Source organism: Oncorhynchus nerka, unplaced genomic scaffold, assembly GCF_034236695.1.
Source record: "Oncorhynchus nerka isolate Pitt River unplaced genomic scaffold, Oner_Uvic_2.0 unplaced_scaffold_1034, whole genome shotgun sequence".
Taxonomy (NCBI): Eukaryota; Metazoa; Chordata; class Actinopteri; order Salmoniformes; family Salmonidae; genus Oncorhynchus; species Oncorhynchus nerka.
The window spans coordinates 196,911-223,352 of NW_027040273.1; the positions used below are offsets into that span (position 1 = coordinate 196,911).

At 46.9% G+C, this 26,442-nt stretch overlaps 1 protein-coding gene across 4 annotated transcripts; it reads left to right on the forward strand.

The window, feature by feature from the left end:
- The first annotated feature begins 910 nt into the window (after positions 1-910).
- On the forward strand, positions 911-23,116 carry LOC135570206 (uncharacterized). Of its 4 annotated transcripts, none has more exons than XM_065016321.1 (3): positions 914-1,130; positions 17,508-19,398; positions 19,850-21,252. In XM_065016321.1, the coding sequence occupies exon 2, from the start codon at positions 18,364-18,366 to the stop codon at positions 19,216-19,218; it is 855 nt and encodes a 284-aa protein (XP_064872393.1). In that variant the 5' UTR covers positions 914-1,130; positions 17,508-18,363; the 3' UTR covers positions 19,219-19,398; positions 19,850-21,252. The 4 variants fall into 4 exon arrangements, 2 of the variants coding, with proteins under 2 accessions (XP_064872393.1, XP_064872392.1); XR_010463456.1 differs by lacking the exons at positions 17,508-19,398; positions 19,850-21,252 and adding exons at positions 22,183-22,255; positions 22,423-23,116 and having other exon boundaries at positions 918-1,130; XR_010463457.1 differs by lacking the exons at positions 17,508-19,398; positions 19,850-21,252 and adding an exon at positions 3,888-4,785 and having other exon boundaries at positions 911-1,130.
- The last annotated feature ends 3,326 nt before the right edge of the window (positions 23,117-26,442 follow it).

The window sequence follows — 26,442 nt, forward strand, 5'->3', positions numbered from 1 at the left end:
ACTCTCAGAGTCTCAATCTCAGAAGGTTATTTTGTTTTCCTCAGCGCTAATGACAGTCTGTGTTAGATGGTGAATTCATCTGAACTCTGGGTGTTTCTTTGGTAGCCCTACTAAGGCTGTGGAGAGAGGGAAATGCATAAATGTGGAGAAGTTCAGGCTTTGCAGATTGCTTGCAGGGGGGAGAAGTTTTGGTGCGGGGGGAGCCCCAGGTTGCAATTCAGAACCTCTCATACCCATTTTACAACGCCAAAGTATTTTTTAACTCATTGACTTTTGCAGTTAAGTCTAAAAAGCTCTATTTTTCTCAATGTCAATTTTAAGGCTTAAGTGTGTATACACACTACTGTATTTATACTTTGGATATGGTCTTTCATCAGGAAAATTTACTTTAAAAAATGCAGTAGCTCGCAGTCCACCTACCAGTAGCTCACAGCACACCTACCAGTAGCTCATAGTCCACCTACCAGTAGCTCACAGTCCACCTACCAGTAGCTCACAGCCCACCTACCAGTAGCTCACAGCACACCTACCAGTAGCTCACAGTCCACCTACCAGTAGCTCACAGTCCACCTACCAGTAGCTCACAGCCCACCTACCAGTAGCTCACAGTCCACCTACCAGTAGCTCACAGTCCACCTACCAGTAGCTCACAGCCCACCTACCAGTAGCTATAGAATCTAGATCCTAGAATTGAGAAAATGTATGGAAAAAATCATCCACATCAAATCATACACCTCTGCTCTGACTAAAGTAAAGTGATGTAAACATAGCATTTTAGTAGTGTAGTCTGGAAACTCCACTTTCGTCTGGGGTTCTTTCCTGTCTGGAAAATCTAGCTTAGCCTAAGAAAAAGTCCAGGGGAAAAACCCTTGGTGAAAGTAAATTCACTGTAGCTTTGTCCTCCCTCAGTGCCCATAGTAGGACTGTTGGGGATCTGTCCAGGAGGGAGAGGGAGGGAGAGAGAGAGAGAGAGAGAGAGAGAGAGAATGTGTTGCATTCTTCAAGTAGGTTAGTGGTTGTGAAAGGGGGTATCCACTGTCTCCACTGAATCTCTTCTCCCCCAGTTATTTTCTGGGACACTGCACTATACAACTTTATTTGACGGCAGAACATTCAGAGGCTGTAAGCTTGTAAGTACAGTATCCTTACCTACTTAGATTAATGTGTGTGAGTGAGTGAGTGAGTGAGTGAGTGAGTGAGTGAGTGAGTGAGTGTGTGAGTGAGGATTTGTTGGTCATGTCACCTCAAATCAAATCAAATTGTATTTGTCACATACACATGGTTAGCAGATGTTAATGCGAGGGTAGCGAAATGCTTGTGCTTCTAGTTCTGACAATGCAGTAATAACCAACAAGTAATCTAGCTAACAATTCCAAAACTACTACCTTATATACACAAGTGTAAGGGGATAAAGAATATGTACATAAAGATATATGAATGAGTGATGGTACAGAGCGGCATAGGCAAGATACAGTAGATGGTATTGAGTGCAGTATATACATATGAGATGAGTATGTAAACAAAGTGGCATAGTTAAAGTGGCTAGTGATACATGTATTACATAAAGATGCAGTAGATGATATAGAGTACAGTATATACATATACATATGAGATGAATAATGTAGGGTATGTAAACATTATATTAGGGAGCATTGTTTAAAGTGGCTAGTGATATATTTTACATAATTTCCCATCAATTCCCATTATTAAAGTGGCTGGAGTTGAGTCAGTGTGTTAGCAGCAGAAACTCAATGTTAGTGGTGGCTGTTTAACAGTCTGATAGCATTGAGATAGAAGCTGTTTTTCAGTCTCTCGATCCCAGCTTTGATGCACCTGTACTGACCTCGCCTTCTGGATGATAGCGGGGTGAACAGGCAGTGGCTCGGGTGGTTGTTGTCCTTGATGATCTTTATGGCCTTCCTGTGACATCGGGTGGTGTAGGTGTCCTGGAGGGCAGGTAGTTTGCCCCCGGTGATGCGTTGTGCAGACCTCACTACCCTCTGGAGAGCCTTACGGTTGTGGGCGGAGCAGTTGCCGTACCAGGCGGTGATACAGCCCGACAGGATGCTCTCGATTGTGCATCTGTAGAAGTTTGTGAGTGCTTTTGGTGACAAGCCAAATTTCTTCAGCCTCCTGGGGTTGAAGAGGCGCTGCTGCGCCTTCTTCACGATGCTGTCTGTGTGGGTGGACCAATTCAGTTTGTCTGTGATGTGTACGCCGAGGAACTTAAAACTTACTACCCTCTCCACTACTGTTCCATCGATGTGGATAGGGGGGTGTTCCCTCTGCTGTTTCCTGAAGTCCACAATCATCTCCTTAGTTTTGTTGACGTTGAGTGTGAGGTTATTTTCCTGACACCACACTCCGAGGGCCCTCACCTCCTCCCTGTAGGCCGTCTCGTCGTTGTTGGTAATCAAGCCTACCACTGTTGTGTCGTCCGCAAACTTGATGATTGAGTTGGAGGCGTGCGTGGCCACGCAGTCGTGGGTGAACAGGGAGTACAGGAGAGGGCTCAGAACGCACCCTTGTGGGGCCCCAGTGTTGAGGATCAGCGGGGTGGAAATGTTGTTGCCTACCCTCACCACATGGGGGTGGCCCGTCAGGAAGTCCAGTACCCAGTTGCACAGGGCGGGGTCGAGACCCAGGGTCTCGAGCTTGATGACGAGCTTGGAGGGCACTATGGTGTTAAATGCCGAGCTGTAGTCGATGAACAGCATTCTCACATAGGTATTCCTCTTGTCCAGATGGGTTAGGGCAGTGTGCAGTGTGGTTGAGATTGCATCGTCTGTGGACCTATTTGGGCGGTAAGCAAATTGGAGTGGGTCTAGGGTGTCAGGTAGGGTGGAGGTGATATGGTCCTTGACTAGTCTCTCAAAGCACTTCATGATGACGGAAGTGAGTGTAACGGGGCGGTAGTCGTTTAGCTCAGTTACCTTAGCTTTCTTGGGAACAGGAACAATGGTGGCCCTCTTGAAGCATGTGGGAACAGCAGACTGGGATAGGGATTGATTGAATATGTCTGTAAACACACCAGCCAGCTGGTCTGCGCATGCTCTGAGGGCGTGGCTGGGGATACCGTCTGGGCCTGCATCCTTGCGAGGGTTGACACGTTTAAATGTTTTCCTCACGTTGGCTGCAGTGAAGGAGAGTCCGCATGTTTTAGTTGCGGGCCATGTCAGTGGCACTGTATTGTCCTCAAAGCGGGCAAAAAAGTTATTTAGTCTGCCTGGGAGCAAGACATCCTGGTCCGTGACGGACATCTCATGATGACGGACATCTCATGATTACTCTCAGAGTCTCAATCTCAGAAGGTTATTTTGTTTTCTTCAGCGCTAATGACAGTCTGTGTTAGATGTTGAATTCAGCTGAACTCTGGGTGTTTCTTTGGTAGGCCTACTAAGGCTGTGGAGAGAGGAAAATGCATAAATGTGGAGAAGTTCAGGCTTTGCAGATTGCTTGCAGGGGGGAGAAGTTTTGGTGCGGGGGAGCCCCAGGTTGCAATTCAGTATTCTTTAACTCATTGACTTTTGCAGATAAGTCTAAAAAGCTCTATTTTTCTCAATGTCTATTTTAAAGCTTAAGTGTGTATACACTACTGTATTTACACTTTGGATATGGTCTTTCATCAGGAAAAGTAATTTAAAAAACTGCTTGAGTGGGACTTGAAAACTATTCAGATTCACCCAGAATTTCTCCTGACCTGTTCTTAAATATCACTACAGCTCCACAGTTGCCATGACTACAGATCAGGGCTGTGGTTAATTCCAGTCCTTCAAGACATATAACTACTGCTTGAAGCATATAGTCTATGTCCAATCTGATGTAGGTTAATGTAGGTTAATGTATAAGCTATTCATGTTTTGTGGTATTTGTTCTTTGTGCTTTAGGACACATGTCAAAATGCTTCTGCTGTTTCTGAGTCTCGGTTTGCTCACTTCTAATGTCCAGTCAGAAAAACAAGGTAAACTGCACACTTTATACATTATAATGGTTGTTATGAGTGAGAAAGTTATAGGTTCAAAGATCATAACCCCGAGACATACTAACCTCCCCTGTTATTGTGTTGGTGAGGGGTTAGCATGTCTTGGGGGTAAGATCTTTGACCCTCTCATCATTATTCACAATTAAATCAGGAGTATTCATCATCGTGGTAGCAAACACATTATTGTAGAAGTGTTTAGAAACATATGCTGTTCTTATTTATAATAAAAGTGACTCCAAAATGAAACAATACATTATTTACCATTCATTTCTATTGAGCAGAAAATAACTGAAACACAACCAAAACTAACAACAAATGCATCCAACAAGTTTGAAGAGTCAAATTGCATGCTAGGAATATGGGACCAAATACTAAACCTTTCAATACTTTATTAATAAGAATCTTCATTGGTGTCAATAATTATGAACCCTGCCATGTTGAGAGAAAAAAAGACATTTGATTAAATGTCATTGTATTGTCATGTTCAGATTGAACACAGACAGTTTTGTAGCTTCATTGATGCTGACAGAGGTGTATAAATTCCAGTGGTGGAAAAAGTACCCAATTTCCATACAAGAAAAGATGCCTTTTAATAGAAAACGACTGAAGTAAAGTGAATGTCACCCAGTAAAATACTACTTGATTAAAAGTATTTGGTTTTAAATATACTTCAGTATCAAAAGTAAAAGTTAAAATAATTTCACATTCCTTATTTAAGCAATCTAGACGACAAGATTTTGTATTATATATTGTTTTACTGCTAGCGAGGGGCACACTCCAACACTCAGTGTTTGCATTGGGTAGAATTACCCTCTTACATTTTTGTGCATTAAACAAGAGGGGGGGTTCTACTAAGGTACAGTGCAGTCGGAAAGTATTCAGACCCCATTCCACATTTTGTTATTCTAAAATGACTTACATTAATACAAATTAATAATCAATACACAATACCCCTTAATGACAAAGCAAAAACACGTTTTTATGTACATTTTTGCAAATGTATTAAAAATCTTATTTTCATAAGTACCCAGACCCTTTGCTATGAGACTTGAAATTAAGCTCAGGTGCATCCTGTTTCCATTGATTATCCTTGAGATGTTTCTACAACTTGATTGTAGTCCACCTGTGGTAAATTCTATTTATTGGACATGATTTGGAAAGGCAACATTTTTATTTTTATTTTTTATTTAACCAGGTAGGCCGGTTAGGGGTTAGGGTTTGGGGTTGGGGGATAGGGTTAGGGGTTAGGGTTAGGGGTTAGGGGTTGGGGTTGGGGGATAGGGTTAGGGGTTGGGGTTAGGGTTAGGCAATTAATAGGCAAAAGTGGCAAAGTAATTACAATTTAGAAATTAACGTTGTAGTGATAGATGAAAACCCCATTTTTTTCTTTCTGAGCTTGCGAGTTTGCTTGTTTGATCTTACCAGCAACAGTGTGTGAAAACCTTGTGAAGACTTACAGAAAACGTTTGACCTCTTTCATTGCCAACAAAGGGTATATAACAAAGTATTGAGATTAACTTTTGTTATTGACCAAATACTTATTTTCCACCATAATTTGCAAATAAATTCATTAAAAATCCTACAATGTGATTTTCTGGATTTTTTTTTTCTCATTTTGTCTGTCATAGTTGAAGTGTACCTATGATGAAAATTACAGGCCTCTCTCATCTTTTTAAGTGGGAGAACATGCACAATTGGTGGCTGACTAAATACTTTTTTGCCCCACTGTACATATGAATGTGAATGTACATGTTTGTCATTGTATGTACAGTATATGAACACGTTTATCATAATGTAAAATGTACTGGAACAATGCTATGATATTATGTTGCATGTTCATTCCTTGATATAGTTTGATACCCAATATTATCCATTGATATCCTTTCATTCATTGACATCCGATACTATGTTGCTTGTTGATTAATTCATGTCCTTGTTTGTTTTCCAGAGGTTAATGTAACGTGTGAAAATCAATCGATTGTAGCAGGACAGAACCACAACCTGACATGTAGAGTGGAATACAGTGATGTAGGTCAGAATAATCTGGGATGTAAAACTACAAATTATTTCTGGAAACATAAATCAAAATCTCCAATACGAAATTGTGATTGTACAAAGGATTGTAACACTACGATAACAACCAACACCTACTTTTGTGAGATCAAATATGTTACCAAAGCTGATGAGGGAAACTACACTTTTACCATTAACACAGACTGCGGCAACGGACATGGCACATTGAATGTTTCCGTTACATGTGAGTACAATGTTAATATACAGTGACCAGTGTTACACAGGTTACCTGTGCCGGGTTGGAGCGAGCAGTCGCATCCGCACTTCGGTCTGCAGCGAGTATAACTTTTCATTACATTTCATTACATTTCATTATAGTACAACGGTTTGATTTGTCTAATCTTAGCAATTTCTTCTTAGCTAGCTACATAGCCGTCTTTGTATCAAAGATAATTGCGTAATTATCGTATTTCGTCGTCCTAACGTAGTCTACACTGCTATCTGCCCAGCAGCTAGCCAGCTAGCTAACGTCCACCGTCTACCGACTAGCAGCACGGTAGAAACTATTACCCTCAACTGAACGACTTGATTAGTGTAGTGTTAGCTAGCTACATAGTTGTCTTTGCTGTCTTCGTATCCAAGATAATTGTGTAGTTTAGAGTGTGTAGTTTTAGAGTGATTATCTTAATTTACCGAGGTTAGCTATCCAGCTATTTGTCGTCCTTAACGTAGGAGACACTGCTAGCTAGCCAACAGCTAGCCAACGTCTACCGAATAGAACTCAACAACCCGGTCGCATTCCGCCTCGCTCCACAGGTAGTATCACATTTTCATTTCATTTCATTACAGTACAACGGTTTGATTTGTTTGATCGTAGCTAGCTACATAGCTAGCTACATAGCCGTCTCTGTATCAAAGATAATTGTGTAGTCTAGAGCGATTTTCTAGGTTACCTAGCCAGCTATTGTCGTTCTTTTAACGCAACGTAACGTAATAAACACTGCGAGCTAGCCAGCTAGCCCCCGAATCAACAACGCAGCCACTGCCAGCTAGCCTACAAAGTCAACAACGCAGCCACTGCCAGCTAGCCTACTTCAGCAGTACTGTATAATTTTTAATCATTTTAGTCAATAAGATTCTCGCTACGTAAGCTCAACTTTCTGAACATTCGAGACGTGTAGTCCACTTGTCATTCCAATCTCCTTTGCATTAGCGTAGCCTCTTCTGTAGCCTGTCAACTATGTGTCTGTCTATCCCTGTTCTCTCCTCTCTGCACAGACCATACAAACGCTCCACACCGCGTGGCCGAGGCCACCCTAATCTGGTGATCCCAGCCCGCACGACCCACGTGGAGTTCCAGGTCTCCGGTAGCCTCTGGAACTGCCGATCTGCGGCCAACAAGGCAGAGTTCATCTCAGCCTATGCCTCCCTCCAGTCCCTCGACTTCTTGGCACTGACGGAAACATGGATCACCACAGATAACACTGCTACTCCTACTGCTCTCTCTTCGTCCGCCCACGTGTTCTCGCACACCCCGAGAGCTTCTGGTCAGCGGGGTGGTGGCACCGGGATCCTCATCTCTCCCAAGTGGTCATTCTCTCTTTCTCCCCTTACCCATCTGTCTATCGCCTCCTTTGAATTCCATGCTGTCACAGTTACCAGCCCTTTCAAGCTTAACATCCTTATCATTTATCGCCCTCCAGGTTCCCTCGGAGAGTTCATCAATGAGCTTGATGCCTTGATAAGCTCCTTTCCTGAGGACGGCTCACCTCTCACAGTTCTGGGCGACTTTAACCTCCCCACGTCTACCGTTGACTCATTGCTCTCTGCCTCCTTCTTTCCACTCCTCTCCTCTTTTGACCTCTCCCTCTCACCTTCCCCCCCTACTCACAAGGCAGGCAATACGCTCGACCTCATCTTACTAGATGCTGTTCTTCCACTAACCTCATTGCAACTCCCCTCCAAGTCTCCGACCACTACCTTGTATCCTTTTCCCTCTCGCTCTCATCCAACACTTCCCACACTGCCCCTACTCGGATGGTATCGCGCCGTCCCAACCTTCGCTCTCTCTCCCCCCTACTCTCTCCTCTTCCATCCTATCATCTCTTCCCTCTGCTCAAACCTTCTCCAACCTATCTCCTGATTCTGCCTCCTCAACCCTCCTCTCCTCCCTTTCTGCATCCTTTGACTCTCTATGTCCCCTATCCTCCAGGCCGGCTCGGTCCTCCCCTCCCGCTCCGTGGCTCGACGACTCATTGCGAGCTCACAGAACAGGGCTCCGGGCAGCCGAGCGGAAATGGAGGAAAACTCGCCTCCCTGCGGACCTGGCATCCTTTCACTCCCTCCTTTCATTTTCCTCTTCTGTCGCTGCTGCTAAAGCCACTTTGTACCACTCTAAATTCCAAGCATCTGCCTCTAACCCTAGGAAGCTCTTTGCCACCTTCTCCTCCCTCCTGAATCCTCCTCCCCCCTCCTCCCTCTCTGCAGATGACTTCGTCAACCATTTTGAAAAGAAGGTCGACGACATCCGATCCTCGTTTGCTAAGTCAAACGACACCGCTGGTTCTGCTCACACTGCCCCTACCCTGTGCTCTGACCTCTTTCTCCCTCTCTCTCCAGATGAAATCTCGCGTCTTGTGACGGCCGGCCGCCCAACAACCTGCCCGCTTGACCCTATCCCCTCCTCTCTTCTCAGACCATTTCCGGAGACCTTCTCCCTTACCTCACCTCGCTCATCAACTCATCCCTGACCGCTGGCTACGTCCCTTCCGTCTTCAAGAGAGCGAGAGTTGCACCCCTTCTGAAAAAACCTACACTCGATCCCTCCGATGTCAACAACTACAGACCAGTATCCCTTCTTTCTTTTCTCTCCAAAACTCTTGAATGTGCCGTCCTTGGCCAGCTCTCCCGCTATCTCTCTCAGAATGACCTTCTTGATCCAAATCAGTCAGGTTTCAAGACTAGCCATTCAACTGAGACTGCTCTTCTCTGTATCACGGAGGCGCTCCGCACTGCTAAAGCTAACTCTCTCTCCTCTGCTCTCATCCTTCTAGACCTATCGGCTGCCTTCGATACTGTGAACCATCAGATCCTCCTCTCCACCCTCTCCGAGTTGGGCATCTCCGGCGCGGCCCACGCTTGGATTGCGTCCTACCTGACAGGTCGCTCCTACCAGGTGGCGTGGCGAGAATCCGTTTCCTCACCACGTGCTCTCACCACTGGTGTCCCCCAGGGCTCTGTTCTAGGCCCTCTCCTATTCTCGCTATACACCAAGTCACTTGGCTCTGTCATAACCTCACATGGTCTCTCCTATCACTGGTATGCAGACGACACACAATTAATCTTCTCCTTTCCCCCTTCTGATGACCAGGTGGCGAATCGCATCTCTGCATGTCTGGCAGACATATCAGTGTGGATGACGGATCACCACCTCAAACTGAACCTCGGCAAGACGGAGCTGCTCTTCCTCCCGGGGAAGGACTGCCCGTTCCATGATCTCGCCATCACGGTGTCCTCCTCCCAGAGCGCTAAGAACCTTGGCGTGATCCTGGACAACACCCTGTCGTTCTCAACTAACATCAAGGCGGTGGCCCGTTCCTGTAGGTTCATGCTCTACAACATCCGCAGAGTACGACCCTGCCTCACACAGGAAGCGGCGCAGGTCCTAATCCAGGCACTTGTCATCTCCCGTCTGGATTACTGCAACTCGCTGTTGGCTGGGCTCCCTGCCTGTGCCATTAAACCCCTACAACTCATCCAGAACGCCGCAGCCCGTCTGGTGTTCAACCTTCCCAAGTTCTCTCACGTCACCCCGCTCCTCCGCTCTCTCCACTGGCTTCCAGTTGAAGCTCGCATCCGCTACAAGACCATGGTGCTTGCCTACGGAGCTGTGAGGGGGAACGGCACCTCAGTACCTCCAGGCTCTGATCAGGCCCTACACCCAAACAAGGGCACTGCGTTCATCCACCTCTGGCCTGCTCGCCTCCCTACCACTGAGGAAGTACAGTTCCCGCTCAGCCCAGTCAAAACTGTTCGCTGCTCTGGCCCCCCAATGGTGGAACAAACTCCCTCACGACGCCAGGACAGCGGAGTCAATCACCACCTTCCGGAGACACCTGAAACCCCATCTCTTTAAGGAATACCTAGGATAGGATAAAGTAATCCTTCTCACCACCCCCCCTCCCCCTTAAAAGATTTAGATGCACTATTGTAAAGTGGCTGCTCCACTGGATGTCATAAGGTGAATGCACCAATTTGTAAGTCGCTCTGGATAAGAGCGTCTGCTAAATGACTTAAATGTAAATGTAAATGTTAAATGGGTTCATGTGATATGACCAGGAAAAGGTCCAGTAATTCAAATTAAATGTGATGATACAGTATTCATATACACTGAGCTCTTTCCATGACATAGACTGACCAGGTGAATCCAGGTGAAAGCTATGATCCCTTGTTGATGTCACTTGTTAAATCCACTTCAATCAGTGATGATGAAGGGGAGGAGACAGGTTAAAGAAGGATTTAATTTATTTAGCATTGAGATAAATGAGACATGTCTTGTGTATGTGTGCCATTCAGAGGGTGAACGGGCAAGACAAGATTTAACTGCATTTGAATGAGATATGGTAGCAGGCGCCAGGAGCACCGGTTTGAGTGTGTCAAGAACTGCAACGCTGCTGGGTTTTTCACACACAAAAGTGTCCTGTGTGTATCAAGAATGGTCCACCACGCAAAGGACATCAAAGCCAACTTGACACAACTGTGGGAAACATTGGAGTCAAGATGGGCCATTATCCCTGTGGAATGCTTTCGACACCTTGTAGGATCCATGCCCCGATGAATTGAGGCAGTTTTCAGGGCAAAGGGGGGTGCAACTCAATATTAGGAAGGTGTTCCGAATGTGTTGTACACTCAGTGTATATATTCCATATGGGGCTTGATACTGCAACATTTGTGAGTATTCAGAGTGCTAACCTCTCTTTATTTTCTCAGTGATTAATGAAAAACAAGCGTTTCTGGGATCGTCAGGTCACCTATCGTCAGCATCATCACTGTTCTGGGTTTTGTACTGTTTCTCATCTTAAGACTTAATAGTTCCTTGAGAAACAATGACAAAGCTACCAGAGAGGCCCTAAACCAGACGCCTGCATAACTTTCAGTCTGGAAGAGTTGTGTGTGTGTGTGTGTGTGTGTATGTGTGTGTGTTGGTTCTACTATCCTTGTGGGGGCAGATATATCTCATTTACATAAGTAGTCAAACTCCTAAGTCAATAAATACTTTGTGGAAGCTCCTTCTGCATTGATTACCGCTGTGAGTCTGTCTGGGTACGTCTCTAAGAGCTTTCCACATTTGGATTGTTCAAAATGTTCCCATTATTCTTTTCTAAATTCTTCAAGCTCTGTCAAATTGGCTGTTGATCATAGCTAGAGAACCATTTTCAGATCTTTCCATAGATTGACTGTCTTCTTGGCAACATATCCAGGTGTTAGAATGGCCAAGTCAAAGTCCAGACCTGAATCCAATCGAGAATCTGTGGTAGGAGACCTGCGCCAACTGTGGACCGGGCAGGCACCGTGTTATACCGGGAGGCGCACGGTGTCCCCGGAGCGCACTCTGCCAACCCGGATGTTCTAGCTATGTCTGAATCCTGGCTTAGGAAGACCACCAAAAATACTGAAATGTTCATCCCTAACTACAACATTTTCAGACGAGATAGAACTGCCAAAGGGGGGCGTTGTTGCAATCTACTGCAAAGATAGCCTGCAGAGTTCTGTCCTACTGTCCAGGTCGGTACCTAAACATTTTGAACTTCTACTTTTAAAAATCCACCTCTCTAAAAACAAGTCTCTCACCGTTGCCGCCTGCTATAGACCACCCTCTGCCCCCAGCTGTGCTCTGGACACCATATGTGAACTAATTGCTCCCCATCTATCTTGCTTACTTGCCTACCTGGTTAAATAAAGGTGAAATAAAATAAAATAAATATATCTAGATCTAACCTCTCTACCTCTATATATACAGTTGAAGTCGGAAGTTTACATTCACTTAGGTTGGAGTTATTAAAACTCGTTTTTCAACCACTCCACACATTTCTTGTTAACAAACTATAGTTTTGGCAAGTCGGTTAGTACATCTACTTTGTGCATGATACAAGTAATTCTAAAACTGTTTACAGACAGATTATTTCACTTATAATTCACTGTATCACAATTCCAGTAGGTCAGAAGTTAACATACACTAAGTTGACTTTAAACAGCTTGGAAATTCCAGAAAATTATGTCATGGCTTTAGAAGCTTCTGATAGGCTAATTGACATCATTTGAGTCAATTGGAGGTGCACCTGTGGATGTATTTCAAGGCCTACCTTCAAACTCAGTGCCTCTTTGCTTGACATCATGGGAAAATCAAAAGAAATCAGCCAAGACCTCAGAAATAAAATTGTAGACCTCCACAAGTCTGGTTCATGCTTGGGAGCAATTTCCAAACGCCTGAAGGTACCATGTTTGTCTGTACAAACAATAGTACGCTGTCACGCCTTGGTCAATATGTTTTGTGTTTTCGTTATATATTTTGGTCAGGCCAGGGTGTGACATGGGTTTATGTGTTGGGTTCGTATTGGGGTTTTATTAGCATTGGGATTGTGTATGATTAGGGGTGTGTCTAGTTAGGCTTGGCTGCCTGAGGCGGTTCTCAATTGGAGTCAGGTGATTCTCGTTGTCTCGGATTGGGAACCGTATTTAGGTAGCCTGAGTTCACTTAGTAATTCGTGGGTGATTGTTCCTGTCTCTGTGTAGTTTCACCAGATAGGCTCAGTCACTTGGTTTTTTCTTTTCAATTGTTTTGGAAGAGAAGAGAACGAGCGCCATTCTCCTTGCGGAGATGGTGCTAAATACATCAACACGGTCGGTCCCTGGGATTGGGCTGGCCAACACGATTCGGTTTGCTTGGAAGGAAAAGGAGTTTGAGCCTTTAGGACGGGAATCCTTTGGAAGGATAATATTGATGGGGATTCTAAAGCTGACGGTGAAGGACGTGTTTTGTTTCCAAGGCAACTCGTTGGAGGGAGCATACGACGTTGCACTATATACAGAGGAAAAACACGATGATATCCTGAGAAGGGCAAGAGCAGTGGGAGGTGAGAGGCCGATGTGCCACTACGAAATAACAAGCCTGGCGAAGAATAACTTTAGGGTTGTAACTGTCAACATTTACAACCCTTACGTTAAGGACGAAGAGGAGAGGGCTTTTCTGGGGAGATACATGAATAACGTCTCCTCAGCAAGGCACCTCAAAGACTCCCTTGGGTTTTGGAATGGGAGGAGAGGCTTCCAGGCCCTCCTCAGAGAGGACCCAAAGGGACATGGTGGCTACCTCCATCCTCCTGCTATGTTCTCCCTAGGGGCTGACAGGGGGACGTTGTATTATGCACGTCAGCCCCCATTTTGCAGACGCTGTATGGCCTATGGTCACATATTCGCCTCATGCAGTGCAAGAAAATGCAGATTTTGTGCATCTGAGGATCACGAGGCGAGGGATTGTGACAAGCCTAAGACGTGCCATGGTTGTGGCTCGTCAGCACACCTGTGGAGGGGGTGCCCGGCCCGTCAGAGGTCATATGCGTCTGCGGCTGGGGGAGCAGGAGAGGGGGATGGGGGAAGAAGAGGAGGGGAAGGAAGCACGCCTCATGACCAGAGTTCAGGTCCAGAGGGGAAGGCCACAAGGAAGGAGGAGGAGCCAGAAGCGGCGGATGGAAGAGAGAAGGAAACGGAAGGCACGGGAGTAGGAGAACCAGAAAAAGCGGCGGAAGAAGGCAACCGAGTGGAGGAGCATGAGAGAGAAGAAAGCGAGGGAGGAGTGGTGGAGAAGGAGACGGTGGAAGAGAAAGTGGACTGGGGGAAAGTGCCATGGTGGAAGAGATGAGGGGTATGGTGGAGGAGCTGGCGGGGGGAGGGTGGGTATCTCTTCACTGCCGCCATCACCAAAGAAGAGTATGAAAAGGGGGCGATTGGCCGACAGTGAGGGGGAAGGGATGGCCAAGAGAGTGATGGGGGCGGGAGAAACCTCTGGGTTGCTGCTGGTTTCCCCAGGCCCTCAACTTCTGTTGGGTGGGGACACACATAACAAGACTCAGGACTGGGTACAAGAGGAGGTGGGGAGTTTTTGTTTGGGGACTCAGCCTCCCCAATTTTTTCCAAACCAGCTGCAACACTGGGGAGGGGAGGATTGTGGGGGTAGACCCAGGGTGCAGGGCACCCCGGAGCCAAACACTATTCCTGCATCCTGGGAGGGTGTGATGGAGGAAGAGGGGGATGTCGGGATTACGGATGGTGTTCTCACCGGTAGATATGGAGCAGGGAGCATCGGGTGAGTCTCCTGTTTTATGTTTTTTTCTGTCTGGGTTTAGAATTTGAGTGTATTACATGTATTTATTTTTCATGGAGTCTAATTTTACTTTTGTTAGTTTAAATGTAAGGGGTTTAAGGGATTTTGTTAAGAGGAGGGCGGTTTTTAGTTATTTGGAGGGTGTGGGGTTTGATTTTTGTTTTTACAGGAGGTTCACCTGAGGGATGGAGGGGATGTTATTAGGTTTAAGAGGGAGTGGGACAAGGGGGAGTCGGTTTGGGGTGTTGGGGGTGCACTCATCGGGGTAGGGATTTTGTGTGGGCACAGGGAGGTAAAAGTGGAGGATTCTTTTGTGGTAATGCAGGGGAGGGTTATAGGGGTGGATGTCACGATAAGGGATTGTAAATTTAGATTAGTGGTGGTGTATGGGCCACAGGTGGTGGCAGACAGAAGGGAGATGGTGGACTGTCTGACGCCCTGTGTGTCACAAATAGGAAATTAGTGATAGGGGGATTTTAATACAGATTTAGGAAGAGGGGGATAGCAGTGCGGGCGCCATTGCCAGGCTAATGGCTTGCCATGGTCTGGTAGATGGTGGTCTGCACACTACTCCGAAAATGGACGGTCCTACATGGCGTAACTCCAGGGGGTTGAGCGGAGGCTCGACTATATTTTTGTACCCAGGTCTTTGGGTAAGTTGTCTGGGCGGCTGTTGCCTGTTTTCTTTTTCGGATCACGACGGGGTGCTCCTGCAGGTGGGGTCGCCAGTCTGCCTCTTTGGTAGAGGGTACTGGAAGCTAGATCGGGATGTGCTGGAGGAGCAGGCTTTTGTTGACGGGTTTTATGGTTTCTTTTGGAGGCTTGAGGGCCTCCGGTCCATGTGCGAGGGGTGTTAGAGTGGTGGGAATTAGTTAAGGTGAGGATTAGGGCTTTTATAATAGGGTATTGCAAGAGGAAAAAAAGGGAGGAGAGGAGGGAGGTGGATCGTATCAGAGGTTAATTGAACTCGAATACGAGGCAGGCAACCTCGGCGGGTCGTTTGACTGGGAGAGATCCGCAACCCTAAAGGCGCAGCTCAGGGAGTTGCAGGAGCGGAAGGCTCGAGCTTTCCTTGAGCGAGCGCATAGTGGCTTTCTAGAACATAATGAGACTTGTTCTGCTATGTTCTTTAAGTTGGTTAGGGCAAGACAGAGTAGGAAGGTAATGCATGGTGTTAGGGAAGAAAATGGTAGTATAGTTAGAGAACCAGAGGATATGGTCAGGGTGACAACTGATCATTTCCAAGGTTTATTTAAGGAAAGGGAAATAGATGTAGAGCAGGGAAATGTGTTTTTAGAACACTTGTCCAGGCGGTTGCCGGAGGACATTAGAGAAGTGATGGAGGCCCAGATCTCACTAGAAGAGGTTGAGAGCTCTTAGGAGGATGGGAAAAGGGAAGGTGCCTGGGATAGATGGGCTGCCGGCTGAGTTTTATCTCAAGTTTTGGGGTATACTTGGACCAGTGGTCCTCGAAGTCTTGAAGGCCATCCTTGAGACGGGGGTCCCGGGGGGATCAATGGCTGATGGTGTGCTGTCACTTTTATATAAGAAGGGGGAAGTAACAGACCTTGGCAACTGGCGGCCGTTGACCATGCTGTGTGTAGATTACAAGCTACTTGCAAAGGTTTTAGCAGACCGGTTGCGCACAGCCCTTCCCTACGTCGTTCATGAGGATCAGACGTGCGGGGTAGAGGGCATCTATTAGATGGAACCTACAGTTAATCAGGGACTCCATCGCTTGGGTTGAAGATAGAGGTCTGCCTTTAATGGTAGCAGCGCTAGATCAGGCGAAAGCCTTCGATCGCGTGAATAGATCCTTTTTATTCAGAGTGTTAGGTCGATTAGGATTTGGGGAGAAGTTTATAGGATGGATTTGTACATTATATGTCGGAGCGGGGTGCCGAGTTAGTGTAAATAGTCACTTGGGTGATGTTTTTGACCTCTCGTCTGGGGTCAGGCAGGGGTGCCCACTCTCGGCTCTCCTCTTCGTTCTGTACATGGAGCCTCTGGGGGCTGCCATTAGGGCAGACACAGGGATGGAAGGTTTGCTGATCCCTGGAAGTGGTGGGCTGCGTGTTAAGATGACGCAGTACGCCGACGACACTTCCTTGCTGTTGTGCAAGGACTCGTGCCTGACAAGGTCCCTTGCCATCTTTGGGGATTTCACCCGAGCGTCGGGCGCAGTTCTGAACCATGCAAAGTCTTCAGTCAAGTTTTTCGGAAGATGGCGCGGTAGAACAGATGTGCCTGGGGGGTTATCTCTCTGTGAGGGGGCCCTGGGGATTCTCGGGGTCCATTTTGAGACCTCCGGCTCAGCGACGCTAAACTGGAACATGCGTATCGCAGTGGTACAGAGGAAGCTAGCAATGTGGAAGGCTAGGTATTTGTCTTTCATGGGCAAAGTCCTGGTCCTAAAGGTGGATGTGTTGCCGTCTCTTTTGTATTTGGCATACATCTACCCATTGCTGGCTTGTCTGAGGAGGCCTCTAGTGAGGCTTGTGTTTCAGTTTATGTGGAGTGGCAGGTGCGAGTGGGTCGCCAGGGCACGCATGATCTGTCCCATCGGGGAGGGAGGTAGGGGGGTACCACATTTTCCCCTCAAGCTGGACTCAATTTTTGTTTCTTTCTTGTTAACGGAGCTTGCTCAGCCAGTGATACACCCGTCCGGTTACCTCCTGCGGGTGTTGTTCTCGTATCAGGCGAGAAGCATAATGGTGTGGTCTAACACGGGTCCTCGGGCGGAACAGCTGCCGTGGCACTTTGGTCATGCGGCCAAGTGGCTGCGTGCGCACCCTGAGGTTGGGACGGGGAGATAGGGAGAGGTATTTTGTAGGGTAACGGGGAGGGAAGATGCTCCCCTGAGGTTTTGTTTGGGGTTTATGTTTAGTTTAATTAGTTTAATTAAAATACCATTATTTGAGTATGTATGTAAATTATGAGTTGTAAAGAATGAATGGTATTGAAGATAATAAATTATTTTTTATTTAAAAAAAAATAGGCTGTAATAAGTTTCACGTTCCGTTCTGTTATTTTTGTATTTAGTATCTGTTATTTCATGTACCGCGTTTTCTTTCATTAAAGTCATGAGTAACCAACACGCTGCATTTCGGTCCGACTCTCTTTCTTCAACAGACGAACGCCGTTACAGAATCACCCACCACAAACGGACCGAGTGGCGTGGTTACAGGCAGCAACAGCAGGAGCAGCGAAGGGAGGACGTTATGGACAGCAATGGCATGGAGTATACGACGTGGGAAGAAATCGACAGGTGGGCGGCCGACCCAGAGAGAGTGCAGGAGCCCGCCTGGGATTCCCTGCAGCAATGCGAAGAGGGCTATAGGCGAATGGAGTCAAAAAGGAAGAACGCTGGCTAAAACGGAGAGGCGCTGGTATAAACAGGCAGCGACAGCTGGAGCAGCAAAAGGAGGATGAAGTATTCGGAGAATGGACATGGGAAGACGTGTTGGATGGTAAAGGTTGTTACACTTGGGAGGAGATATTGGCCGGAAGAGATCGCCTCCCATGGGAACAGGTGGAGGCACTAAGGAGAGCAGAGGCAGCCGGAGATAGGAGCCGAAGATACGAGGGAACACGGTTGGCAAGGAAGCCCGTAAAGCAGCCCCAAAAAAATTATTGGGGGGTGGCTAGAAGGGAGTATAGCTATGCCAGGTAGGAGACCTGCGCAAACTCCCTGTGCTCACCGTTGGGCTAGAGAGACCGGGCAGGCATCGTGTTATGCTATGGAGTGCACAGTGTTTCCAGTGCGGGAACATAGCCCGGTGCGGCACATACCAGCCCTTCCTATTGGCCGGGCTAGAGTGGGCATCGAGCCAGGTAAGCTTGGGCAGGCTCGGTGCTCAAGAGCTCCAGTGCGCCTGCACGGTCCGGTCTATCCAGAGCCACCTCCACACACCAGTCCTCCGGTAGCAGCTCCCCGCACCAGGCTTCCTGTGCGTGTCCTTGATCCAGTACCACCAGTTCCAGCACCATGCACCAGGCCTTCAGTGCGCCTCGCCTGTTCAGCGCAGCCAGCGCTTTTCTCCTCTCCTGCGCTGTCGGAGTCTCCCGCCTATTTTGCGCAGCCAGAGCCTTTCTCCTCTCCTGCGCTGCCGGAGTCTCCCGTCTGCCCAGCACCGCCAGTCTGCCCAGCGCCGCCAGTGCTCCCAGTCTGCCCAGCGCCGCCAGTGCTTCCAGTCTGCCCAGCGCCGCCAGTCTGCCCAGCGCCGCCAGTGCTCCCAGTCTGCCCAGCGCCGCCAGTGCTCCCAGTCTGCCCAGAGCCGCCAGTGCTCCCAGTCTGCCCAGCGCCGCCAGTGCTCCCAGTCTACCCAGCGCCGCCAGTGCTCCCAGTCTGCCCAGCACCGCCAGTGCTCCCAGTCTGCCCAGCGCCGCCAGTGCTCCCAGTCTGCCCAGCGCCGCCAGTCTGCCCAGCGCCGCCAGTGCTCCCAGTCTGCCCAGCGCCGCCAGTGAGCCCAGCGCCGCCAGACAACCAGTCTCTTCCAGATCTGCCAGACAACCAGTCTCTTCCAGATCTGCCAGACAACCAGAATCTTCCAGATCTGCTTGTCAACCTGAATCTTCCAGTTCCGCCAGCCAGCCAGGATTTACCGGAGCCTACTACCTGCCTGAGCTTCATCTCAGTACTGGGCTTCCTCTCAGTACTGGGTTTCCTCTAAGTACTGGGTTTCCTCTCAGTACTGGGTTTCCCCTCAGTCCCGGGCTGCCCCTCAGTCCCGGGCTGCCCCCCTGTCCCGAGCTGCCCCTCTGTCCCGAGCTGCCCCTCTGTCCCGAGCTGCCCCTCTGTCCCGAGCTGCCCCTCTGTCCCGAGCTGCCCCTCAGTCACTAGCTGCCCCTCAGTCCAGTGGGGATCTGGGTGAGGACTATTAGGCCATGGTCGGCGGCGAGGGTGGATTACCCCAGGACGCGAAGGGGAGGAACTATTACATTAATGGAGTGGGGTCCACGTCCCGAGCCGGAGCCGCCACCATGGACAGACGCCCACCCGGACCCTCCCTATGGTTTTGAGGTGCGTCCGGGAGTCCGCACCTTAGGGGGGGGGTTCTGTCACGCCTTGGTCAATATGTTTTGTGTTTTCGTTATATATTTTGGTCAGGCCAGGGTGTGACATGGGTTTATGTGTTGGGTTCGTATTGGGGTTTTATTAGCATTGGGATTGTGTATGATTAGGGGTGTGTCTAGTTAGGCTTGGCTGCCTGAGGCGGTTCTCAATTGGAGTCAGGTGATTCTCGTTGTCTCGGATTGGGAACCGTATTTAGGTAGCCTGAGTTCACTTAGTAATTCGTGGGTGATTGTTCCTGTCTCTGTGGAGTGTTCACCAGATAGGCTGTAATAAGTTTCACGTTCCGTTCTGTTGTTTTTGTATTTAGTATCTGTTATTTCATGTACCGCGTTTTCTTTCATTAAAGTCATGAGTAACCAACACGCTGCATTTCGGTCCGACTCTCTTTCTTCAACAGACGAACGCCGTTACATACGGAAGTATAAACACCATGGGACCACGCAGCCGCCATACCGCTCAGGAAGGAGACGCGTTCTGTCTCCTAGAGATGAACGTACTTTTCAATAGCAGAACAACAGCAAAGTACCTTGTGAAGATGCTGGAGGAAACAGGTACAAAAGTATCTATATCCACAGTAAAACTAGTCCTATATCGACATAACCTGAAAGGCCGCTCAGCAAGGAAGAAGCCACTGCTCCAAAACCGCCATAAAAAAGGTTTGCAACTGCACATGGGAACAAAGATCGTACTTTTGGGGAAATGTCTTCTGGTCTGATGAAACAAAAATAGAACTGTTTGGCCATAATGACCATCGTTATGTTTGGAGGAAAAAGGGGGAGGCTTACAAGCCGAAGAACACCATCCCAACTGTGAAGCACGGGGGTGGCAGCATCATGTTGTGGGGGTGCTTTGCTGCAGGAGGGACTGGTTCACTTTACAAAATATATGGCATCATGAGGAAGGACAATTATGTGGATATATTGAAGCAACATCTCAAGACATCAATCAGGAAGTTGAAGCTTGGTCGCAAATGGGTCTTCTGATGACCCCAAGCATACTTCCAAAGTTGTGGCAAAATGGCTGAAGGACCAGCAAAGTCGAGGTATTGGATTGGCCATCCCAAAGCCCTGACCTCAATCGTATAGAAAATTTGTAGGCAGAACTGAAAAAGTGTGTGTGAGCAAGGAGGCCTACAAACCTGACTCAGTTACACCAGCTCTGTCAGAAATGGGCCAAAATTCACCCAATTTATTGTAAGAAGCTTGTGGAAGGCTACCTGAAATGTTTGACCCAAGTTAAACAATTTAAAGGCAATGATACCAAATACTAATTGAGTTTATGTAAACTTCTGACCCACTGGGATTGTGATGAAATAAATAAAAGCTGAAGTAAATCACTTTCTCTACTATTATTCTGACTTTTCACGTTCTTAAACAAAATGACCTAAGACAGGGAATTTTTACTAGGACTAAATGTCAGGAATTGTACAAAAAAACTGAGTTTAAATGTATTTGACTAAGGTGTATGTAAACTTCCGACTTCAACTGTATCCTCTCTACCTCTATCTATCCTCTCTACCTCTATATCTATCCTCTCTACCTCTATATCTATCCCCTCTACCTCTATATCTATCCTCTCTACCTCTATATCTATCCTCTCTACCTCTATATTTATCCTCTCTACCTCTATATTTATCCTCCCTACCTCTATATTTATCCTCTCTACCTCTATATCTATCCTCTCTACCTCTATATTTATCCTCTATCCCTCTATATTTATCCTCTCTACCTCTATATTTATCCTCTCTACCTCTATCTATCCTCTCTACCTCTATATCTATCCTCTCTACCTCTATATTTATCCTCCCTACCTCTATATTTATCCTCTCTACCTCTATATCTATCCTCTCTACCTCTATATTTATCCTCCCTACCTCTATATTTATCCTCTCTACCTCTATATTTATCCTCCCTACCTCTATATTTATCCTCTCTACCTCTATATTTATCCTCTCTACCTCTATCTATCATCTCTACCTCTATATTTATCCTCTCTACCTCTATATTTATATAGCTGCAATGAATCCAACCAAACGCTTCCTGTAGCTGTTGATCAGTCTTTCAGCTCGCTGTGGGGGAATTTTGGCTCATTCTTCCATGCAGAACTGCAGTAACTCAGCGACATTTTGTGGGTTTTCAAGCCTGAGCTGCTCGTTTCAAGTCCTGTCATCTCAATTGGGATTAGGTCTGGATTTTGACTAGGCCATTCCAAACCTTCACATTTGTTGCTTTTTAGCCATTTTCATGTAGACTTAATTGTGTGTTTTGGATCATTGTCTTGCTGCATGACCCAGCTGCACTTCAGCTTCAGCTCCCTGACGGATGGCCTGACATTCTCCTGTAGAATACTGATACAGAGCAGAATTCATGGTTCCTTCTATGAAGGCAAGTTGTCCAGGTCCTGAGGCAGCAAAGCATCCCCAAACCATCACACTACCACCACCATGCTTCACCGTTGGTATGAGGTTCTTACTGTGGAATGCAGTGTTTGGTGTTCGCCAGGCATAACGGGACCCATGTCGTTCAAAACGTTATACTTTTGACTCATTTGTTCACAGAACATTCTTCCAAGAGTCTTGATGATCATCCAGGTGCTTCCAGGGGCTGTTCGGGAAACTCGAGTCAACTTTTGGGACGTGATGGGTCCCATTTATGTCTGATAATAATCAAACACTGCATTCCATATAAGTTGTCTGTTGTTTTAATGTGAGACTGAATGTGTGTGTTCCAGGGGAGGTGTTCCTCATGATGGAACAGATGAAGGTGTCTGTAGCAGACCTGGACTCTGTCCCTCTAGACCACGTGTGAGTGTTTCAATGTTCACTGGGCTCTTAACCAGGAAGTGTTTGTCAGTGCTCAATGTCAGGCTCATTGCTCAGTGAGGTGGCGATGTGTGTCTGTGAGTGTATTTCTGTCTGTTAGGTTCAGCTACTCCGAGTGTGTAACGTTCTTCTCTTTATCTTCATGTTAGGCTGAGTGAAGCAGGGGGCCAAGCCTTGGTGAGACATGAGGGCAAAGGATCCGAGGGCTTCCTGGAACACGTCTTCAAATACGCTGCGAAGGAACTGTTTGGTCTGGATGTACTCACTCACTGTCACAGTCATACGCTGGACCTAGTTTTGTCCCATGGAATAAATGTTGTGGATCTTAATGTTTTTCCTCATAATCCTGGACTATCGGACCACCATTTTATTACGTTTGCAATTGCAACAAATAATCTGCTCAGACCCCAACCAAGGAACATCAAAAGTCGTGCTATAAATTCACAGACAACACAAAGATTCCTTGATGCCCTTCCAGACTCCCTCTGCCTACCCAAGGACGCCAGAGGACAAAAATCCGTTAACCACCTAACTGAGGATCTCAATTTAACCTTGAGCAATACCCTAGATGCAGTTGCACCCCTAAAAACTAAAAAAATGTCTCATAAGAAACTAGCTCCCTGGTACACAGAAAATACCCGAGCTCTGAAGCAAGCTTCCAGAAAATTGGAACGGAAATGGCGCCACACCAAACTGGAAGTCTTCCGACTAGCTTGGAAGGACGGTACCGTGCAGTACCGAAGAGCCCTTACTGCTGCTCGATCATCCTATTTTTCTAACTTAATTGAGGAAAATAAGAACAATCCGAAATTCCTTTTTGATACTGTCGCAAAGCTAACTAAAAAGCAGCATTCCCCAAGAGAGGATGACTTTCACTTTAGCAGTGATAAATTCATGAACTTCTTTGAGGAAAAGATTATGATTATTAGAAAGCAAATTACGGACTCCTCTTTAAACCTGCGTATTCCTCCAAACCTCAGTTGTCCTGAGTCTGCACAACTCTGCCAGGACCTAGGATCAAGAGAGACGCTCAAGTCTTTTAGTACTATATCTCTTGACACAATGATGAAAATAATCATGGCCTCTAAACCTTCAAGCTGCATACTGGACCCTATTCCAACTAAACTACTGAAAGAGCTGCTTCCTGTGCTTGGCCCTCCTATGTTGAACATAATAAACGGCTCTCTATCCACTGGATGTGTACCAAACTCACTAAAAGTGGCAGTAATAAAGCCTCTCTTGAAAAAGCCAAACCTTGACCCAGAAAATATAAAAAACTATCGGCCTATATCGAATCTTCCATTCCTCTCAAAAATTTTAGAGAAGGCTGTTGCGCAGCAACTCACTGCCTTCCTGAAGACAAACAATGTATACAAATGCTTCAGTCTGGTTTTAGACCCCATCATAGCACTGAGACGGCACTTGTGAAGGTGGTAAATGACATTTTAATGGCAACGGACCGAGCTCTGCATCTGTCCTCGTGCTCCTAGACCTTAGTGCTGCTTTTGATACCATCGATCACCACATTCTTTTGGAGAGATTGGAAACCCAAATTGGTCTACACGGACATGTTCTGGCCTGGTTTAGATCTTATCTGTCGGAAAGATATCAGTTTGTCTCTGTGAATGGTTTGTCCTCTGACAAATCAACTGTAAATTTCGGTGTTCCTCAAGGTTCTGTTTTAGGACCACTATTGTTTTCACTATATATTTTACCTCTTGGGGATGTTATTCGAAAACATAATGTAAACTTTCACTGCTATGCGGATGACACACAGCTGTACATTTCAATGAAACATGGTGAAGCCCCAAAATTGCCCTCGCTAGAAGCATGTGTTTCAGACATAAGGAAGTGGATGGCTGCAAACTTTCTACTATTAAACTCGGGACAAAACAGAGATGCTTGTTCTAGGTCCCAAGAAACAAAGAGATCTTCTGTTGAATCTGACAATTAATCTTAATGGTTGTACAGTCGTCTCAAATAAAACTGTGAAGGACCTCGGCGTTACTCTGGACCCTGATCTCTCTTTTGAAGAACATATCAAGACCATTTCGAGGACAGCTTTTTCCATCTACGTAACATTGCAAAAATCAGAAACTTTCTGTCCAAAAATGATGCAGAAAAATTAATCCATGCTTTTGTCACTTCTAGGTTAGACTACTGCAATGCTCTATTTTCCGGCTACCCGGATAAAGCACTAAATAAACTTCAGTTAGTGCTGAATACGGCTGCTAGAATCCTGACTAGAACCAAAAATTTGATCATATTACTCCAGTGCTAGCCTCTCTACACTGGCTTCCTGTCAAAGCAAGGGCTGATTTCAAGGTTTTACTGCTAACCTACAAAGCATTACATGGGCTTGCTCCTACCTATCTCTCTGATTTGGTCCTGCCGTACATACCTACACGTACGCTACGGTCACAAGACGCAGGCCTCCTAATTGTCCCTAGAATTTCTAAGCAAACAGCTGGAGGCAGGGCTTTCTCCTATAGAGCTCCATTTTTATGGAACGGTCTGCCTACCCATGTCAGAGACGCAAACTCGGTCTCAACCTTTAAGTCTTTACTGAAGACTCATCTCTTCAGTGGGTCATATGATTGAGTGTAGTCTGGCCCAGGAGTGGGAAGGTGAACGGAAAGGCTCTGGAGCAACGAACCGCCCTTGCTGTCTCTGCCTGGCCGATTCCCCTCTTTCCACTGGGATTCTCTGCCTCTACCCTGTTACGGGGCTGAGTCACTGGCTTACTGGGGCTCTCTCATGCCGTCCCTGGGGGGTGCGTCACCTGGGTGGGTTGATTCACTGTTGTGGTCGGCCTGTCTGGGTTGGCGCCCCCTTGGGTTGTGCCGTGGCGGAGATCTTTGTGGGCTATACTCGGCCTTGTCTCAGGATGGTAAGTTGGTGGTTGAAGATATCCCTCTAGTGGTGTGGGGGCTGTGCTTTGGCAAAGTGGGTGGGTTATATCCTTCCTGTTTGGCCCTGTCCGGGGTGTCCTCGGATGGGGCCACAGTGTCTCCTGACCCCTCCTGTCTCAGCCTCCAGTATTTATGCTGCATTAGTTTATGTGTCGGGGGGCTAGGGTCAGTTTGTTATATCTGGAGTACTTCTCCTGTCCTATTCGGTGTCCTGTGTGAATCTAAGTGTGCGTTCTCTAATTCTCTCCTTCTCTCTTTCTTTTCTCTCTCTCGGAGGACCTGAGCCCTAGGACCATGCCCCAGGACTACCTGACATGATGACTCCTTGCTGTCCCCAGTCCACCTGGCCATGCTGCTGCTCCAGTTTCAACTGGCCTGGGCCCTAGGACCATGTCCCAGGACTACCTGACATGATGACTCCTTGCTGTCCCCAGTCCACCTGGCCATGCTGCTGCTCCAGTTTCAACTGTTCTGCCTTACTATTATTCAACCATGCTGGTCATTTATGAACATTTGAACATCTTGGCCACGTTCTGTTATAATCTCCACCCGGCACAGCCAGAAGAGGACTGGCCACCCCACATATGCTCTCTCTAATTCTCTCTTTCTTTCTCTCTCTCTCGGAGGACCTGAGCCCTAGGACCGTGCCCCAGGACTACCTGACATGATGACTCCTTGCTGTCCCCAGTCCACCTGACTGTGCTGCTGCTCCAGTTTCAACTGTTCTGCCTTATTATTATTCGACCATGCTGGTCATTTATGAACATTTTAACATCTTGGTCATGTTCTGTTATAATCTCTACCCGGCACAGCCAGAAGAGGACTGGCCACCCCACATAGCCTGGTTCCTCTCTAGGTTTCTTCCTAGGTTTTGGCCTTTCTAGGGAGTTTTTCCTAGCCACCGTGCTTTTACACCTGCATTGTTTGCTGTTTGGGGTTTTAGGCTGGGTTTCTGTACAGCACTTTGAGATATCAGCTGATGTACGAAGGGCTATATAAATAAATTTGATTTGATTTGATGTAGACCAGATCACATACAAGACTCTCAGGTGAGGAGGGGAGAGAGATGGAAGACCTTGAACTGAGACCGTTGGAGAGGGAAGAGCGCTGACCTGGGCTCAAATACGCGTGGATTTGATTATTGTTTATTTAAATACTTATTTTCTGTGTGTTTTTTTATTTTATTTTTTAGATAATGTGGCTTGAATCAATTACATCTATTCAAAGTATTTTCAAAAACATTATTTAAACCAGCAA

Bases quoted from the DNA above. Each gene is read 5' to 3' on its own strand.
- LOC135570206 (XM_065016320.1), top strand. From the start codon at position 18,038: ATGCCAGGTAGGAGACCTGCGCAAACTCCCTGTGCTCACCGTTGGGCT.